General features: G+C 46.5%; 1 protein-coding gene across 1 annotated transcript in view; it reads left to right on the top strand.

The window, feature by feature from the left end:
• Positions 1-20,826, top strand: part of LOC102939129 (excitatory amino acid transporter 1) — a 136,999-nt gene that overhangs the window by 74,484 nt on the left and 41,689 nt on the right. The window contains exons 2-4 of the mRNA XM_007059627.3: positions 4,641-4,897; positions 8,223-8,360; positions 9,523-9,727. Coding sequence (XP_007059689.1) covers positions 4,681-4,897; positions 8,223-8,360; positions 9,523-9,727 — 560 coding nt within the window. The 5' untranslated portion in view covers positions 4,641-4,680. The remainder of the gene's footprint in view (positions 1-4,640; positions 4,898-8,222; positions 8,361-9,522; positions 9,728-20,826) is intronic.

Raw genomic sequence — 20,826 nt, 5'->3', positions numbered from 1 at the left:
TTGGAACCTTTAGATCCACCACACAGACCTCTGTGACTTGAGCTAATGGAGTAACTGGTAGCAGTGGTAGGTTGTCATCCTCTATATGGCCCAGCACTCGAGGGGAATGGGACCCTTTGCTAGTGGGTTTCACAGAAATTTGCTGGCAGCGGAGGACAGTGAGACTCAGGGATCTTGGGTTCCATTCCAGGCTCTGGAGGGACATGTGCTTTTGTGGGCACAGACTCTTCTGCCCCTTCCACTCAAGCTTGACCCCTTCTGCTCCATCCCTTGCAACCTGTCCTTGTCCTAGTTCTACCTCTTCCCCAGCCTGGCTGCTGATCTCAGTCCCATTCTAGTCAGCACTCTTCACGCCTCAGGCTTCTCATCCAGTCCCAGTTTCCTTTCCCAGACAGTCCCAGTTTCTGCCTCCCATCACTTCCTCTGATCTGTCTCTTTCTGTCTCCTGGCCTGCAGTCACTCCCCATCCTGTCCACATTTCCCATCCCCAGTGGCTCCCAGTCTCGCTCTCTGAGCTCCCTGTCCAATCTCAGTTTCACGCCCCCCCCAACTCTTTGTCCCCATCTCTTTGCCCAGCCAGTCCTCATCCATGTTGCCTGGGCCTAGCAAGGGGATCATTGAGAGCACAGGAGAAATAGGTTCCCTGCTTTCAGTTCCTGTGCACAGATCTGGAACCGGCCCCAGCCCACAGCAACCAAGAGTTGCAATTGCAGGAAAAGGCCTGTTCAGCCTCACAGAATATCAGGGTTGGAAGGGACCTCAGGAGGCATCTAGTCCAACCCCCTGCTCAAAGCAGGACCCATCCCCAATTTTTGCCCCAGATCCCTAAATGGCCCCCTCAAGGATTGAACTCACAACCCTGGGTTTAGCAAGCCAATGCTCAAATCACTGAGCTATCCCTCCCCCACGAGGGCCATGTTTTGTATGGATGAAATTTTCAGGGGATTTAACTGCAAAGCTCTAGCCACCCTCTACTGAGCATGTGTGAACTGAAATTTTTCAAAGGCTTGTGATTTGGCAAGCTGAAAAGTCCCAGTCTTATTAATCTCTCCTCATACGGAAGCCGTTCTATACCCCTAATCATTTTTGTTGCCATTTTCTGAACCTTTTCTGATTCCAATATCTCTTTTTTGAGATGGGGCAACCACAGGTGCATGCAGTATTCAAGATGTGGCCATACCATGGATTTATATAGAGACAATATGATATTTTCTGTTCTATTATCTATCTATTATCTCCAAAACATTGGGGCCTTAGACTTCTTAAAGAAAAGGTCACCAGAATTTTTTAACATGGGGAAAACAACATATTTTCACTAACCTTGTTTTTCAAAAAGGTGGCAGCATTTTGGCTGACATTTTCCAAAAAATTCAGCCTGAGGTAGACACTTGGCATATAAAATTTCATCCAAAATGGTTCAAGTTTGACAAAGATATATGCAGCTGAAAACAGGGTCTTATAATGGGGAATGTTGGGCAACCTTAGCCTTGCCTATAACATCTGATCTGGGACTCAGCACTTCCCAGCATTAGAAGAAGGAGGTTGCATTTGGGGAGCCAGAGGAGCTTTAAAATCACTCTAACTGAGGACTAATTAAAAAGTGCAATTGTTCCAATTTTTCCAAATAGCAAGGAACATAATCTCACACAACAGCAGCACCGATGAGGGGGAATGAGAGGCTGGGTTGTGGAAGAGGCCAACAACTGAGCCACATGATAAAAGAAATTCTCTCATTTGGGGTGAATTTGTCATTTTGAACATAGATAAAATTTCACCTTTTCCATCCATTAGACTCTTTTCAGGGATAATAGTGTAATTGTGCATGCACACTCAAACATACACACTTTGCAATCACACATGCTCATATACACATACTCACACACTTACACTGTCATACTCAGATTCACACACAGACACATACACACTCACAAAACAATACAAATTTTAATTAAAGTTAAAAAGCACACACTCAATCCCAATCCCACAACACGCAAACTCTCACACACTCACTCACTGTCACTTTCAGGGAATCATGAAACTTTATAAAGTCAAGGAATGAGCTTGCACACTCGGTCACACTGGTGTAAATCAAAGTTAACTCCATTGACTTTTCTGGATTTGCTCCACATTTTCACTGGTGTAACTGAGAGCAGAAGTAGGTCCATTATTTGCCTCTCTAGAGAGAAAGAGGTGCTTCTGACCTTCAGATCTGTAAACACAAGAAAGGACTCCAGCGTGCCAGTGAAAATACAACCAGGAAGAATTCTTTCAGCTTGTTTCAGGGGTGAAAGAAGCAATGAAGATGTTTGTCTACACTACCGCGGTAAGTCGACCTATGCTACGCAACTCCAGCTACGTGAATAACAAAGCTGAAGTCGACGTACCTTAGGTCAACTTACCACGGGGTCTACATTGCGGGAGATTGACCTCCCGTTGACTTACCTTACTCTTCTCCTCGGAGGTAGAGTACAGGGGTCAACTGGAGAGCAATCTGCTGTCGATTTGGCAGGTCTTTACTAGACCCGGTAAATGGACCGCAGGTGGATCGATCTCAGAGCATAGATCCCAGCTGTAGTGCATACATAGCCTCAGACACGCTGTTTGAAAGCTGTGCAATTGAAAAAAATCACAACTTTCCCACTCTGTGAAAGCTACAGAGGGCTTTTGCTTCTTTCCTCTATGTCCACGAAAATAACAGGGGCTGTGTTTCCTTATACAAAATTGTTTCTGCAACACCAGTTTGGGAAGTTTAGTTTGCTCCCTGGGCTTCTATGGAATCATTTGTATATTTAAAAAAAATATCAGCTGGATGGAGAAGGAGAAATCTCAGAATTGTCCAGCTTGCAGATTCTCTTGAAAAGGAGTGAGAATGTCCATCCAGTCTCAGGCACACCTAAGCCAGTACCTGCATTCCCCTCGGAGGGGCTGCTGTTCCCCTGATGCTTGTGAGAAACAATAGAATTGTAGCTTTTAAACTAAAAAGAAAAGGAGTATTAGTGGCACCTTAGAGACTAACCAATTTATTTGAGCATAAGCTTTTGTGAGCTACAGCTCACTTCATCGGATGCATTCAGTGGAAAATATTTTTCACTAAAGTACTCCTTTTCTTTTTGTGAATACAGACTAACACGGCTGCTACTCTGAAACCAGCTTTTAAACTAGAGTCTGAATCAAAGTAATTCAAACCCCTTTCAGCTCCCAAAATTTAATGTTCTGTTTCTGATTCTGCTCATAGAATATCAGGGTTGGAAGGGACCTCAGGAGGTCATCTAGTCCAACCCCCTGCTCAAAGCAGGACCAATCCCCAATTAAATCATCCCAGCCAGGGCTTTGTCAAGCCTGACCTTAAAAATATCTAAGGAAGGAGATTCCACCACCTCCCTAGGTAACTCATTCCAGTGTTACACCACCCTCCTAGTGAAAAAGTTTTTCCTAATATCCAACCTAAACCTCCCCCACTGCAACTTGAGACCATTACTCCTTGAGACCATTACTCAGTTGTGCTAGAAGAGGTGCTGGAACAACCAAGAGAGTAGAGTTGCTATCTGCGTTTTATTCCCTCCTGGTGTTAGGCAGGACTGGAAGTCCTGGCACAGTCAAGGAATTATGACGTGATTGGAACAACAGAGACTTGGTGGGATAACTCACATGATTGGAGTACTGTCATGGTTGGGTATAAACTGTTCAGGAAGGACAGGCAGGGCAGAAAAGGTGGGGGAGTTGCACTGTATGTAAGGGAGCAGTATGACTGCTCAGAGCTCAAGTATGAAACTGCTCAAAGTAGGACCAATCCCCAACTAAATCATCCCAGCAAGGGCTTTGTCAAGCCTGACCTTAAAAACTTCTAAGGAAGGAGATTCCACCACCTCCCTAGGTAACCCATTCCAGTGCTTCACCACCCTCCTAGTGAAAAAGTTTTTTCTAATATCCAACCTAGACCTCCCCCACTGCAACTTGAGACCATTACTCCTTGTCCTGTCCTCTTCTACCACTGAGAACAGTCTAGATCCATCCTCTTTGGAACCCCCTTTCAGGTAGTTGAAAGCAGCTATCAAATCCCCCCTCATTCTTCTCTACCGCAGACTAAACAATCCCAGTTCCCTCAGTCTCTCCTCATAAGTCATGTGTTCCAGCCCCCTAATCATTTTTGTTGCCCTCCGCTGGACGTTTTCCAATTTTTCCACATCCTTCTTGTAGTGTGGGGCCCAAAACTGGACACAGTATTCCAGATGAGGCCTCACCAATGTCGAATAGAGGGGAACGATCACGTCCCTTGATCTGCTCACTATGCCCCTACCTATACACCCCAAAATGCCATTGGCCTTCTTGGCAACAAGGGCACACTGTTGTTGACTCATATGCAGCTTCTCGTCCACTGTAACCTCTAGGTCCTTTTCTGCCGAACTGCTGGCGAGCCATTCGGTCCCTAGTCTGTAGCGGTGCATGGGATTCTTCCGTCCTAAGTGCAGGACTCTGCACTTGTCCTTGTTGAACCTCATCAGATTTCTTTATGGGGCTTTCCAGAACTGCTTCGCAACCAGCCTGAGTAGTTATATCTGGAGGGCCAGGGGGGCACTGTCAAGGTTAGGGAGATTTCATGCTGCCTTCTGACTCTCCACTCTGCTTCTCTCCTCCCACAGACAAGAGCTGTGTCTTCTGGACCAGGAGCTTGATCTGATTATGAGTGAGCAGCGAGGCCACGTGAACAGCCTCTTCTTGAATGAGGAGTCAGCCAAGCGGCTCAGCTCCAACAACCGGGTGCAGCGCTTCCAACAGGCCGTGCAGGAGCAGGCAGCACGGGCCAAGAAGCGGATGCACAGCATCACCAAAGACAGCGCCAAGAGCTTCCTCAGGAGAAATGCCTTCGTCCTCTTCACCATCACCGCTGTCCTACTGGGTAGGGAGCCTGGGGCCTGCAGGGCGGTGCTGTGCTGCTTGGGGAGATGCATTAAGCTAGCACAAAGAGTGATTAGAGAAGTGTGCCGAGGTCAGGGTTCTGCCACAAGCACACTCTGTGCCCTTGGGCAAGTCCCTTCATCTCTCAGTGCCTCCATTATCAGGCATTGCATTGCAAGAGCATCTACAGATGCCCGGGAGGGATCAGGGCCCTATTCTACTGGACACTGTTCCCACCTGGAATGCAAAGCCGGGCTTCGCCTCACAGAGTTGACTGGCTCTGCACTAGGAATGTTTGCTGGTGTAAGGATCGTGGGCAGGGGTGATTCTTTACAACAGTTTGTAGAGGCAAAAAGTGCTCATTTAGATACAGTTATTCCAGCAAAAGGACTTATTTAGATCATTTCACTTGGGGAACTGTACAGCTTTACTAGCTAAAAAGCCCTCTGCTGCTGTAAGCTGTGTCTCCACTAAGGGGGTTTGCTGCTACTGGGAAAGTGAGGATAACAGAGAACCTCAGGCACAAGTCACTGCTCATGTGCAAAGCAGCATGGTTCCAGCATGCCGGGGCTTATAACAGCCAGCCTCAGGAGGGAACTACGGAAAGTGACACTAAACCTCCACGGCACAAGGCTCTCTGAGAGCTTTACTGACAGTCCCTCAGGAAGCCTCCCAGCCCCAACAGGGTAAGTCTCCCTATCCCCACTGCCCAGAGGGGAAACTGAAGCAAGGAGCAGTCCTGTAACTCGCCTTAGGACATGGTAGAATCTCTATCACTTGGATTCTTTAAATCAAGACTGGACATCTTTTTCTAAAAGATCCACTCTAGCTCAACCATTTCAATTGGCTCGCTGCAGAATCATGGGGTGAAATTTCTAGCCTGTGTGATGCAGGAGGTCAGATGGACTCTTCTAGCCTTGAAGTGTTTGCATCGGTGAGCTACATGGCTGGAAATACAACCCAGAAGTGCAGCAGGGAAGTTTAGAGTAGTGCTGTTCCCCCCTTGACGAGGGCTGGCTGGCTGATGCACTCTCATGGTGTGGCTCCTGTTTACCAGACTGGGAGCTCACCGTTTATATGAGCAGCATCCCTTGTAATAAGGGAGGGTCCCAGGAATCCTTATCCTGGGGAAAGGGCCATTCTCCATGCCTGGCACGTTCCTGCTCACCGAGGCAATGGCTAACAGGACAGGCCTCTCACAGGGGGCTGTGTTTAACCCTTTGCACAGATTCATCCCCTCCCAAGTCAGCATCTTACCTCAGCCTTTAATTGAGCTGTGGTAGCGCCCCAGAGATCTGACACCCACCGAGGTGGCTCTGAGCTCTCAGCGCCCGCTGCCCAGGAAGAGCTATTCCAGTGATGGCGCTGGCAAGCTACAGGGAGCGGAGGAGGAGGTGCCTCGCATCGCTGTCGCGCAACCCCTCTGGCCTGCCTTAGGGAGCGGCACTCCCAAGCTGAAAGGCAGCTCAGCTGAGGAAACGGGGTGCCACCATTTGGGAGAAATAATGGAGGAAACTCGGGGGAACCCTTCCAGCTTGAGGAGTGGTTTGGAGGGCTCTTCTCCCACAGGGGAGGGACACCCTGTTATTTGGCCTGAGCCTCAGTAACTCTTCTGGGGAAGGATCGCCAGGTTTGGCAACCCAGCAGCATCAGGCTGCAGTGCTCATTGCTCCTAGGGACCTGGCTTCACTGCCATGTCTCCAGAGGGCTTGCGCCGCTCTCCAGGCCGCACTCGTGATACTAAACAGTGTTCCGGCATCTCTGGAAGAGCCAGTGACTGAAGGGCCAGTTGGCCCTGTGCCCATTGCAGGAGAGAAAGGACAGTGGGGGAGGGCCCAGAGCCCCCCACAGGCCCAATGTGCATGGTGGGGGATGGGTCCAGGAGGGAGGACCCTTAGCCTGCCATTGGCCTTATGCACACGGGGGGGGGGAGCGGAAGGGGGGCAGGAGTTAGCAGGGGAGGGCCCAATGCTCGCCCTAGGTCCTGTGCACATTGCATGTCTGCAGGGGCAGGGGGCACAGGGATGCCAGCCAACCCTCCAGGATTGTCCTGGCATGTCCAGGAATTAAAGATCAATCTTTAATTAGAGATTGGGTCATGTGATGAAACCTCCAGGAATACAGTAACTCCTCACTTAATATTGTTATGTTCCTGAAAAATACAACTTTAAGCAAAACGATGTTAAGCGAATCCAATTTTCCCATAAAAATAAATGTAAATGGGGGGATTAGGTTCCACAGAAATTTTTTTCACCAGACAAAAGACTATATTATATTTTACACACACACACACACACACACATAAAGTTTTAAACAAACAATACTGTACACAGCAATGATGATTGTGAAGCTTGGTTGAGGTGGTGAAGTCAGAGGGTGGGATATTTCCCAGGGAATGCCTTACTGCTAAATGATGAACTAGCACTCGGCTGAGCCCTCAAGGGTTAACACATTGTAGAGTGTGAAGCTACATTAACAACAAGGCAGCACGAATGGAGGGATGGGAGACAGCATGGGAGACAGAGACACAGACACACACGGTGTCTGTATGTGTGAGAGAGAGATGCGCATTTCCCCTTTAAGTACGCTGACCCCACTCTTAAGTATGCGGCCTTGTTAAGTAGATCAGCAAGCTGAGACTTCAGCTGCTGCCAGGAGGCTCCCTCCATTCTGAGCCCTGTCATGTCATCCCCCCCACCCCGCTCTATGGAAGATGGGGTAAGCGGGGTGCAGGAGCAGGGGGACACCCTGACATTAGCCCTCCCTCTTCTCTCCCCCCCCCCCCCCACACAGCAAGCAGGAGGCTCAGGGAGCAGTTCCAAGGCAGACGGCAGGAGCAGCACATGGCAGTGAGGGGAAGGACAGGGAACTTACAGGAGTGGGGAATTGATGGGGGGCTGTTGCTCCACCCTGGTTCCAAGCCCCCAGCAGCTTGGTGCAACGGGCTGCTCTTCCTGCAAGCAGTGGACAAAGCAGGCGGCTGCCAAACAACGTTACAAGGGAGCATTGCACAACTTTAAACAGCATGTTCTCTAATTGATCAGCAACATAACAACAAAACAACGTTAACAGGGACGACTTTAAGTGAGGAGTTACTGTATGTCCAATCAAAATTGGCAGTCCTAGGGAGCAGGGGAGGGCCCAGTGCCTGCCATAGACCCGGGGTGCAGGGAGCAGCAGGGCCCTTCATTGGGCTGGTGTGCCTGAGGAAGGCAGCAGGGCAGGACCCAGGGCCCACACTACAGGTGCTGTCACTTTCAGTGGGACTTGGAGGTATCGCTGGGGCAGACACCATCCTGTTTCCTTTCTTATCCCTTGTTTCTCAGGGATCATTTTGGCCTTTGCCCTCCGACCCTACAAGATGACCTATCGCCAGATCAAGTATTTCTCCTTCCCAGGAGAGCTGCTGATGCGGATGCTCCAGATGCTGGTTCTTCCCCTCATTGTCTCCAGCCTGGTCACGGGTGAGGGACCTTTCCTGGTGCTTGCAGCCATCTGCATCCTACAGGCCATGCAGCACCCTGCAAAGGTGCTGCCAGCCAATGACCCAGCTCCCGCTGCAGGTCCAGGCCTTGGCCGGGGCTATGGGAAGTCGGATTGACTCGTCTGTCCCCTGGCTGCCTTGGTGTGGAGGTCAGGGGGGCAGAAGGTCTCATGCGTTTTTGAGAAGGGTGAGGAGGAAGCCTGGTGGTCCTGCCAGCCCTCAGGCACCATCATCCAGGCCCTGCAATCCTGAGACTTAAAGATGCACTGGGGGGCAGGGTGGGCTGGAGGTATTCATTTGCCTTCAAGCATTAGGAGGAAGTGCCCACCCCCGAAGTGTGTGTGTGAGCATTGCAGGGTCACAGTGCACCTGAGATAGCCAGGCAAAACTGTGGGTTGCCCAATGGCTGCTTGGAGGGGGCTCCCTTTCCCCTCCGCTAACACAGCAGCTATTCCAGCCCCTCCAGCCCCCTCCCCAATCACTGTCCTGCCTCCTTATCCTCACTGCTCACCTGCTCTGCCTCATCATTCACATCCCTCCTCCCCGCCCCCCAAGGGCCCCCAAAGGCTCCTGTCTCCAGACCCCCTGCCCCCACCTTGACCAGCCCCCACCTTTCACTCCCTTCTCCTTTATTCTACCTCCTCATTTTCCATCTGTCATCCCATTTCTCTGCACCCCCTAGTCTCCTCATGCTTCTCGTCTGCCTCCTATGCCCCACAAAGTTTGCTTTCTGCCCCCACATTTCCCTACATACCCCAAAGCCTGCCTCCCACATCCCATACTCCTCTGCAGCCTCCAAAATCTGCCTCCCACACCCCCTACTCCCCACAAAGTCTGCCTCCTGCACCTCACATTCCTCTGCTTCCACATCTCTGCACCCCAAACCCTGCCTTCCAACCCCCCCATCTCCCTGTGCCCCAAACCCTGCCTTCCAACCCCCCCATCTCCCTGATTCCTCCTCTTCAATCCATAGTCCCCTGCACTCCCACAGCCTTCTTCCACACCCCACATCCCCTTAGAGCCCCCAAAATCTGCTTCCTGCATCCCACATTCCCCTGCACCCTCAAAATCTCCCTCCAGCCCCTCACCCCCCTGATGTAAGAGGTAGACGCTCTTGTCTTGTTTTGTGTGTGGCTGCCCAGGCATGGCCTCGCTGGATGGCAAAGCCTCTGGGAAGATGGGGATGCGGGCCGTAGTCTACTACATGGTGACCACCATCATCGCGGTTTTCATCGGCATCCTTATGGTGATCATCATCCATCCAGGCAAAGGGTCCAAGGACAAACTGCACCGGGAGGGCAAGATTGAGCAGGTGCAAACAACTGATGCCTTCATGGACCTGGTGAGGTGAGCAAACAAGTTGGTGTGTGGTAAGAACACGCACCTGTGATATGATCACCATCCTGCACTGAAAGCCATCCAACCCCTGCACTGCACATGGAGAACATGCTCTGAATAAACTATGAAAGGAGACCGAGGTGCTGACTTCAGAGTTCCCCGGGCGTGCTCGACCCCCCCTGCTCTGCCCCAGGCCCTGCCCCTACTCCATCCCTTCCCCCAAGGCCCCACCCCTGACCCACCTCTTCCCATCCCACCCCCTCCCTGCCTCTTCTGACCCCATTCCACCCCCTTCCTCATTCTGCCCCGCTCCTCCCCTTCCCCCCCGCCAGCACCTCCCGCACGCCGCTGAACAGCTGATCACCAGTGGGTAACATAAAATGAGTTTCTGAGAAACTATATACTCACACCATATATACTGACATGCAGGAAAACCTGAAGTGTTAGTCCTCATCCTCACCATCATCATCACCACTAGTGGCCATTGTCCTGGCATCTCCCAAGGCACGCAGGCTGGGATAAAACTTTTATAACGGGTTATGCTGACACCCCTATGCCTAATGCATATTCAGTAGGGGTTTCAACCCCTTTTCCTTATCTGTATTTCCTCACCTAGTAATGCTGAGATGCCCTTCTCCCATATGTTAGTAGGCCTTTTACCTCAAGTTCATTAGCATATATGTCAATTAGTTACCATGACCTTCCGGTGGTCAGACATCCGCTGATGTTCCTAACTTAAAAATATCTAAAGCTGATATCAACTGGCATCGTGTGGTCATCTATCAGCAGTTGGGTTATTACAGCATTCTATCGTGTGATCTCATGATCTCGGTTATGGTCCCCCCACTACGGAAAGTATGTGGACAAATTGGAGAGAGTCCAGCGGAGGAAACGAAAATAATTAGGGGACTGGGGCACATGACTTATGAGGAGAGGCTGAGGGAACTGGGCTTATTTAGTCTGCAGAAGAGAAGATTGAGGGGGGATTTGATAGCAGCCTTCAACTACCTGAAGGGGGTTCCAAAGAGGATGGAGCTGGGCTGTTCTCAGTGGTAGCAGATGCCAGAACAAGGAGTAATGGTCTCAAGTTGCAGTGCGGGAGGTCTAAGTTGGATATTAGGAAACACTATTTCACTAGGAGGGTGGTGAAGCACTGGAATGGGTTACCTAGGAAGGTGGTGGAATCTCCATCCTTAGAGGTTTTTAAGGCCCGGCTTGACAAAGCCCTGGCTGGGAAGATTTAGTTGGTGTTGGTCCTGCTTTGAGCAGGGGATTGGACTAGATGACTTCCTGAGGTCTCTTCCAACCCTAATATTCTATGATCTAGGGTTGCTGCTGGTTAGCTGTTTATGCTAAGGCTTTTTGAGCCTTATCTCTTGATTAGTTTAGCTAAACTATTGTCTTTTTGGCCTTGAGGCTTGTAGGATCATTGGAGCTCACATACAGTAAGAGCATAAGAATGGCCATGCTGAGTCAGACCAATTGTCCATCTTGCCCAGACTTCTGTCTTCCAGCAGTGGCTGGTGCCAGATGCTTCAGAGGGAATGAACAGAACAGGGCAATTTATCAAGTGATCCCTGTTGTCCAGTCCCAGTTTCTGGAGTCAGAGATACAGGGACACCCAGAGCAAGAGGTTGCATCCTTAGCCATTTTAACTAAGGGCCATTGATGACCTATCCTCATGAATTCCTTTTTGAGCCAAGTTATACGTTTAGCCTTCACAACATCCCCTGACAATGAGTCCCACAGATTGTCTGTTGTGTGATTTTATAGACCTCTATCATATCCCCCCCACTTTGTTGTATCTTTTCTAAACTGAACAATTCAAGTCTTTTTAGTCTGTTTAAGCCATTCCAGTTCCCCAATCATTTTTGTTGCTCTTCTAATATATATCTTTTTTGAGATAGGGCAACCAGGACTGCATGCAATATTCAAGGCGTGGGCTACCATGGATTTATATAGTGGCATTGTGATATTTTCTCTCTCTGTCTTAATGGTTCCTAATACTATGTACCTTGAGCAGATGTGTTCAGAGAACTCTCCATGACTCCAAGATCTCTTTGAGAGGTAACAGCTAATTTAGACCCCTTAATTTTGTATATAATGGTTCCTAACATTGTTAGATTTTTTTTTGACTGCCACTGCACGCTGAGCAGATGTTTTCAGGGAACTATCCACAGTGACTCCAAGATCTTTCTTCTGTGTTAACAGCTAATTTAGACTCCATCATTTTATATTAGGGCTGTCAAGTAGTTGGAGTTAACTCACACGATTAACTAAAAAAATTGTGATTAAAAAAATTGCAATTAATTGCACTGTTAAACAATAGGATACCAATTGAAATTTATTAACTATATATTTTCAAATATATTGAATTAAATTACAACACAGAATACAGAGTGTACAGTGCTCATTTTATATTATTTTTATTAAAAATATTTGCTCAGTAAAAATGATAAACAAAAGAAATAGTATGAGGTGAATTGAAAAATACAAGTACCATAATGCAATCTCTTTATTGTGAAAGTGCAATTTACAAATGTAGATTTTTTTGTTACATAACTGCACTCAAAAACAAAACAAAGTCCACTCAATCCTACTCCTTGTTCAGCCAATTGCTAAGACAAACAAGTCTGTTTACATTTACGGGAGGTAATGCTGCCAGCTTCTTATTTACAATGTCACCTGAAAGAGAGAACAGGTGTTCACATGGCACTTTTGTAGCCGGCATTGCAAGGTATTTATGTGCCAGATATGCTAAATGTTTGTATGCCCCTTAATGCTTCAGCTAACATTCCAGAGGACATGCTTCCATACTGATAATGCTCATTAAAAAATTAATGCGTTAATTAAATTTTGACTGAACTCCTTGGGGGAGAATAGCATGTCTCCTGCTCTGTTTTATCTGCATTCTGCCATATATTTCACATGATGGCAGTTTTGGCTGATGACCCAGCACATGTTGTTCATGTTAAAAACACTTTCACTGCAGATTTGACAAAACGCAAAGAAGGTACCAATGTGAGATTTCTAAAGATAGCGACAGCACTCAACCCAAGGTTTAAGCATCTGAAGCGCCGTCCAAAATCTGAGAGGGACGAGGCGTGGAGCATGTTTTCAGAAGTCTTAAAAGATCAACACTCTGATGCGGAAACTACAGAACCCGAACTACCAAAAAAGAAAATCAACCTTCTGAAGTGGCATCTGACTCAGATGATTAAAGTGAACATGAATCGGTCTGCACTGCTTTGGATCGTTATTGAGCAGAACCTGTCATCAGCATGGACGCACGTCCCCTGGAATGGTGACTGAAGCGTGAAGGGACGTATGAATCTTTAGCTCATGTGGCACAAAAATATCTTGCAATGCCGGCTTACAACAGCGCCATGTGAACACCTGATCTCACTTTCAGGTGACATTGTAAATAAGAAGCTGGCAGCATTATCTCCTGCAAATGTCAACAAACGTGTTTGTCTGAATGACTGGCTGAACAAGAAGTAGGACTGAGTGGATTTGTAGGCTCTAAAGTTTTAGATTTTTATTTTTGAATGCAGTTATTTTTTGTACATAATTCTACATTTGTAAGTTCAACTTTCATGATAAAGAGATTGCACTACAGTACAGTATTAGATTAATTGAAAAATACTATTTCTTTTGTTTTTTACAGCACAAATATTTGTAATAAAAAATATAAAGTGAGCACTGTACACTTCATATTCTGTGTTGTAATTGAAATCAATATATTTGAAAATGTAGAAAACATCTAAAATATCTAAATAAATGGTATTCTGTTATGGTTTAACAGTGTGATTAATCACGCAATTAATCACAATTAATTTTTTAATCACTTGACAGCCCTATTTTATATGTATAGTTGGGATTATGTTTTCCAATGTGCATTACTTTGCATTTATCAACATTAAATTTCATCTGCCATTTTCATAGATTATCAGGGGTGGAAGGGACCTCAGGAGATCATCTAGTCCAACCCGCTGCTCAAAGCAGGACCAATCCCCAATTTTTGCCCTAGATCCATAAATGGCCCCTCAAGGATTGAACTCACAAACCTGGGTTTAGCAGGCTAATGCTCAAACCACCAAGCTATCCCTCCTCCTGGTTTTGTTACCCAGTCACTTGGTTTTGTGAGATCCTTTTGCAGTTCTTCACAGTCTGCCTGGGACTTAACTATCTTGAGTAGTTTTGTATCATCTGCAAATTTTGCCACCTCACTGTTTACTCCTTTTTCCAGATCGTTTATGAATATGTTAAATAGGACTGAGCTCAGAACAGACCCCTGGGGGACACCACTATTTACCTCTCTCCATTCTGAAAACTGACCGTTTATTCCTACCCTTTGTTTCCTATCTTTTAACCAGTTACCAACCCATGAGAGAACCTTCAGTCTTATCCCATGACTGCTTATTTTGCTTAAGAGCCTTTGGAGAGGGACCTTGTCAAAGGCTTTCTGAAAATCTAAATACACTAGATCCACTGGATCGCCTTTGTCTGCATGCTTGTTGACCCCCTCAAAGAATTCTAGTAGATTGGTGAGGCATGCTTTCCCTTTACAAAAGCCATGTTGACTATTTCCCAACAACTTATTTTCATCTATGTGTCTGACAATTTTGTTTTTTACAATAGTTTCAACCAATTTGCCCAGTACTGAAGTGAGGCTTACTGGCCTGTAGTTGCCAGGGTCACCTCTGTAGCCCTTTTTAAAAATTGGTGTCACATTAGCTATCCTCCAGTCATTTGTTACAGAAGCTGATTTAAATGATAGGTTACAGATGACAGTTAGTAGTTCTGCAATTTCACATTTGAGTTCCTTCAGAACTCTTCGGTGAATACCATCAGGTCCTGGAGACTTATTACTGTTTAGTTTATCATTTTGTTCCAAAACCTCCTCTAATGACACCTCAATTTGGGACAGCTCCTCAGATCTGTCACCCAGAAAGAATGGCTCAGGTTTGGGAATCTCCCTCACATCCTCAACAGTGAAGACCAATGCAAAGAATTCACTTAGTTTCTCCACAATGGCCTTATTGTCTTTGAGTGCTCCTTTAGCATCTCGATCGTCCTGTGGCCCCACTGGTTGTTTAGCAGCTTTCTGCTTCTGATGTATTTTTAAAAAATTTTGCTATTACTTTTGGAGTCTTTGGCTAACTGTTCTTCAAATTCTTTTTTGATCTTTCTAATTATATTTTTACACTTCATTTGCCAGAGTTTATGCTCTTTTCTATTTTTCTCATTAGGATTTATCTTCCTCTTTTTAAAGGATGCCTTTTTGACTCTTTCTGCTTTTTTTACTTTGTTGTTTAACCACGGTGGCCCTTTTTTGGTTCTCTTACTATGTTTTTTAAATTGGGGTATAAATTTAAGTTGAGCCTTTCTTATGGTGTCTTTAAAAAGTTTCCACACAGCTTGTAGGGATTTTACTTTTGGTACTGTACCTTTTAATTTCTGTTTCACTAACTCCTCATTTTTGGGTAGTTCCCCTTTCTGAAATTAAATGGTACAGTGTTGGGTCACTGTGGAGTTTTCCCTGCCACAGGGATGTTAAATTTAATTATATTATGGTCACTATTACCAAGTGGTCCAGCTATATTCAGCTCTTGGACCTGATCCTGTGCTCCACTTAGGACTAAATCAAGAATTGCCTCTCCTCTTATGGGTTCCAGGACTAGCTGCTCCAAGAAACAGTTATTTAAGGTGTCAAGAAACTTTATCTCAGCATCCCTTCCTGAGGTGATATGTACCCAGTTAATATGGGGATAGTTGAAATGCCCCATTATTATTATTGAGTTTTTTATTTTAATAGCCTCTCTAATCTCCCTGAGCATTTCAGAGTCACTAACACCATCCTGGTCAGGTGGTCTGTAATAGAGCCCTACTGCTATATTCTTATTTTTCAAGCACAGAATTACTATCCATAGAGATTCTGTAGTACAGTTTAGTTCATTTAAGATTTTTATTTCATTTGATTCTATGCTTTCTTTCACATATAGTGCCACTCCCACACCAGCACTCCCTGTTCTGTCCTTCCAATATATTTTGTACCCTGGTATTACTGTGTCCCATTGATTATCCTCATTCCACCAGGTTTCTGTGATGCCTGTTGTATCAATATCCTGCTTTAACATGAGGCACTCTAGTTGACCCATCTTATTATTTAGACTTCTAGCATTGGTATATAAGCATTTTAAAAATTTGTCATTTTTTGGCTGTCCCCTATTGCATGTCATAATTAAATGGGACTTTTTTTCATTTGACTGTTTCTCATCAGAGCCTCCCTGAATTTTATCATTTTCCATCCTCTCCTACGTATTAGGACGTAGGTAATCTCCATCCTCCCCTAAGGGATGTCCAAACCACATGCAACTCCGCACCTGTCGGCTTTCCTCCAGCCCTTAGTTTAAAAACTGTTCTACAACCTTTTAAATTTTAAGCGCCAGCAATCTGGTTCCAGTTTGGTTTAGGTGGAGCCCATCCTTTCTGTATAGGCCCCCCCGCTCCCAAAAGCTTCCCCAGTTCCTAATAAATTTAAACCCCTCCTCCCTACACCATCGTCTCATCCACACATTGAGCCCCTGCATTGAGACCCTGCGGTCCTGCCCGTCTAACTGGCTTGCCTACTTGTACTTTTACACTTGACTTGCCAGAGTTTATGTTCATTTGTATTTTCCTCAGTAGGATATGATTCCCAATTTTTAAAAGATATCTGTTTGTCTCTAACCACCTCTTTCGCTCTGTTGGTTAGCCATGGTGGCATTTTTTCGGTGCTCTTACTGTCTGTTTTTTTTCATTTGGGGTATACATTTAGTTTGAGCCTCTATTATGGTATTTTTAAAAAGTTTCCATGCAGCTTACAGGCTGTTGCGACTGTTCCTTTAATTTCCATTTAAGTAGCCTCCTCATTTTTATGTAGTTCTCCTTTTTGAGGTTAAATGCTGCTGTGGTACGTTTCTTTGGTGTTTTCCCCCCTATTAAGATGTAAAATTTGATTCCATTATATTACCGAGTGGTCCAGCTAGATTCACCTCTTGGACCAGATCCGGTGCTCCACTTAGGACTAAATTAAGAGTTGCTTCTCCCCTTGTGGGTTCCAGGACAAGCCTCTCCAAGAAGCCGCCATTAATAATGTCTAGAAATGTTATTTCTGCCTCCCAGCCTGAGGTTACATGTTCCCAGTCAATATGGGGAAAGTAGATGTTCCCCATTATTATTGTGTTTTCTGTTTTTGTAGCCTCTCTAAGCTCCCTAAGTGTTCACAGTCACTGTCACCATCCTGGTCAGGTGGTTGGTAGTATATTCCTACTGCTGTACTCTTATTATTCAAGCATAGAATTTCTATCCATAGAGATTCTATGGTACAGTTTGAGCCATTTAAGATTTTTACTATATTTGACTCTATGCTTTCTTTCACATATAGTGCCACTCCTTCACCAGTGGAACCTACTCTATTGTTCCTACATATATTGTACCCTGGTACTACCATGTCCCATTGATTATCTTCATTCCACCAAGTTTCTGTGATACCTATCATGTCCATATCTTCTTTTAATACCAGGCACTCTAGTTCACCCATCTTACTATTTAGAATTTTGCATTTGTATACAAGCCCTTATAAAATCTGGCAATATTTAGTTGTCTGCCTTCATGGATTGTAACTGAATGGGACTCTTTTTCGTTTGACTGTTTCTCTTCAGTTCCTACCTGTACTTTATCAGCTTCTATCCTCTTCTCTTTACTAGGTTATGGAATATCCCCTTTAATAAATGCTTCCCTAAGGGATGTGTCTGTCTGAATTGTGTGTCCTCCTCACCTGTCAGCTTTCCCCAGTCCTTAGTTTAAAAACTCCTTTATGACCTTTTTAATTTGACATGCCAGCAATCTGGTTCCATTTTTGTTTAGGTGGAACCCATCTTTCCTGTATAGGCTCCTCCTTTCCCAAAAGATCCCCCAGTTCCTAATAAATCTAAATCCTTTCTTCCAACACCATCATCTGATCCACACATTGAGACCCTGCAATTCTGTCTGTCTAGCTGGGCTGCACGTGGAACTGTAAGCATTTCAGAGAATGCTCCCATGGAGATCCTGGACTTCAATCTCTTACCTAGCGGCTTAAGTTTGTCCTCCAGGACTGCTCTCCTGCCTTTCCCTATGTCACTGGTACCTACGTGTACCATGACCATTGGCATCTCCCCAGCACTGCACATAAGTCTGTCTAGATGTCTCAAGAAATCTGCAACCTTCACACCCATGAGGCAATTCGCCAGGCAGTTCTCCTGGTCATCACAAACCCAACTGCTTATATTTCTAATAATCGAATCCCCTATTATATTACCTGTCCTTTCCTAGTAACTCAGTCCCCTTCCCAAGAGGGGTGTCCTCAGTGTGAGAGGTTACCATGACATCATCTGGAAGGAGGGTCACGAGTATGTGATTGTTTCCCTCCACTATAGTTTGATGTTCTCCTTCCCTGAGACTTTCACCCTCCCCAACAGCACAGAGGCTGCCAGATGGGGGCTGGGCCCGCTTTGCTGTGTCCCAGGAAGTCTCCTCTGTGCACCTCTCTGTTTCTGTCAGCTCCTCCAGTTCAGCCACTCTGGTCTCCAGAGCCCGTAAGCAGTCTCCGAGGGCAAAGAGCTGTTTGAACTGCATGCACACATACACCACCTGCCCACTGTGCGAGGTACATCTGATAGCCCCACTCTGCTGCTGGACTTCTGCCTGTGTTCTTTTTATTCTGGCTGGGGCTTTTTGTTTGTTTGTTCCGTATGTTTGTGTGTATGGCTGGACTCTGAAAGGCTCTCTATAGAAAGCTGGAGTTTCTGTTCCAATACACCAGTGGTTCTCAAACTTCTGTACTGGTGACCCCTTTCATATAGCAAGCCTCTGAGTGCGACCCCCCTTATAAATTAAAAACACGTTTTTATATATTTAACACCATTATAAATGCCGGAGACAAAGCGGGGTTTGGGGTGGAGGCTGACAGCTCGCGACCCCCCATGTAATAACCTCGCGACCCCCTGCGGGGTCCCAACCCCCCGGTTTGAGAACCGCTGCAATACACTGAAGGAGGGAGAAATCCCTAGTCATGAGGCCGAGCAGTTTCCCTATCATGGGTCACCATATTTCAGCAGAGCATGGGGAGGGGTCTCCGGGATACTGCAGGGTTTGGTCTTAAGACTGGAGTCATGGTTACAGGGCGAGCTACAATTTACATCCCTTTGCAGACCCTGCCGAGTGAAATCCTTGTCTCCTGTCAGGCTGGACCCTGCTACTCCCCACTCTGGGGCTGGATCTCTGGCAGTAGCCCACCGCCAGTTTCTCCACCATGATAACACAACAGGCTCAGCTAAATTTGGCACCTGCAAGAAAACTTCCCTCTGGCAGCCTTTGACCCACAGTTGATTAAAGTGACCCCAAACAGCCTTCAAAACCAGTGTACAGTTCATTCACACAAAGGCGTCTAGCAAGCAGAGAAAAGGGTTACCACAGCTAAAGTCTATACACATCTGGGCTCAGCTTTGTCCTCTCTTTGCAAGTGTGGAGAGACAGACAGCCCCGCACCATTCTCTTAGCATCTTACCCACTCACCCCCCTTCTTCCTTGCTAGGCAGGGTCTTTAATGGTTCAGTGTCCTTTTGATCATAGGCTCTGGCCTGGAGAAAGGTGACATTTCCCAATTAATAGCTCCCCCACTGTTCTCTGAAGGACCCTTGATATTCTCTCTGGACGTATCTTAGCTCTGTCACCTTCTCATGTCATGTTTGTTCTCCCTAACAGCCTCCTTTGATGTAACTCTGTGTAGGCAGACAGAATAATATCAAGCAGGTAAACTGAGGTGCATATCGTATTCATAAAAATAATACAGATATGTCCCTCGTTCTCCTCATCCAGTTGTATCGAATCTCTTTAATCATGCTTGGGAAGAGAATAAAGAGCTTCTCACAAAATACCCTGAGGCTCTGAAATCCTCATGGAGGGAGCTGCAAATAGTAGGGGTGAAAGAAAAATGCAAAGGGGAGATTGAAAATAGGGTCAGCAATACCTGGGGAAAGATAATCTGAGGCAGCCCCTTTCCCCCCACAGACACAGGGACAGTTGGGAAGCAGGAGCTACTGAGAAAAACTAGGGCCTTACTCTCCCTTGCCCTGTACCTTGTGCAGTCTTTACACCAGTGCAAGGTAGAAACATAGGACTGGAAGGGACCTCAAGAAGTCATCTAGTCCAGTCCCCTGCACTCATGGCAGGACTGAGTATTATCTAGACCATCCCTCACAGGTGTTTGTCTAACCTGCTCTTAAAAATCTCCAAGGATGGAGATTCCACAACCTCCTAGGCAATTTATTCCAGTGTTTAACCACCCTGACAGGAAGATTTTCCTAATGTCCAACCTAAACCACCCTTGCTGCAATTTAAGCCTGTTGCTTCCTGCCCTGGCTTCAGAAGCTAAGCAGAACAATTTTTAGTAGGTGTAAATTCCTACTATTCTGATGTGGTAGCATTTTACACCCACTTCACACTCCACTTTGCCCTGGTGTAAATGGCTTACAAGGCACAGGACACTCAAAAAACCAGCCAATAGGGCTTAGAGCTGACAGCGAATTAGACATGAATTTGCACTTAGGGCTTGGCTACACTTACATTTTATAGTGCTCTAACTTGCTGGCTCAGGGGAGTGAAAAATCAGCCCCCTGAACGTAGCAAGTCTGAGCGCTTTAAAGCGCTAGTGTAGACAGGCTCCGAGGGCTGGGAGCCGCTCTCCCAGCGCTTGGGGCTAATCCCCTCATCAGGGTGGATTACCAGGAGCGCGACCACACTTGCACTTCAAAGCACTGCCGCAGGAGGGCTTTGAAGTTTCCAGTGGAGCCATGCCCCAAGATATGGCTGAAAAAAGCCCAGTGCAGTCTGATGCTGTATGATACAATGGCATCATGTCCCAGTGCATGGAAATCGTAGGGCCTTTCTCGATGGCTCCAGCGTGGTGCGCCTGGAATATGGCCTTCAGTTCTGTGCATCCTACTACCAGAAAGGCAGTGATGAAAAGGAGGGAGTTCAGGTGGGCTGGCTGGGACCCAGGATTCCCATTCCACAGGAAATTC

This window comes from Chelonia mydas, chromosome 25 (genome assembly GCF_015237465.2).
Source record: "Chelonia mydas isolate rCheMyd1 chromosome 25, rCheMyd1.pri.v2, whole genome shotgun sequence".
In the NCBI taxonomy this organism is placed as follows: domain Eukaryota; kingdom Metazoa; phylum Chordata; order Testudines; family Cheloniidae; genus Chelonia; species Chelonia mydas.
The sequence above is the reverse complement of the archived record's forward strand: the minus strand, read 5'-3'. Positions and strand labels throughout refer to the sequence as shown.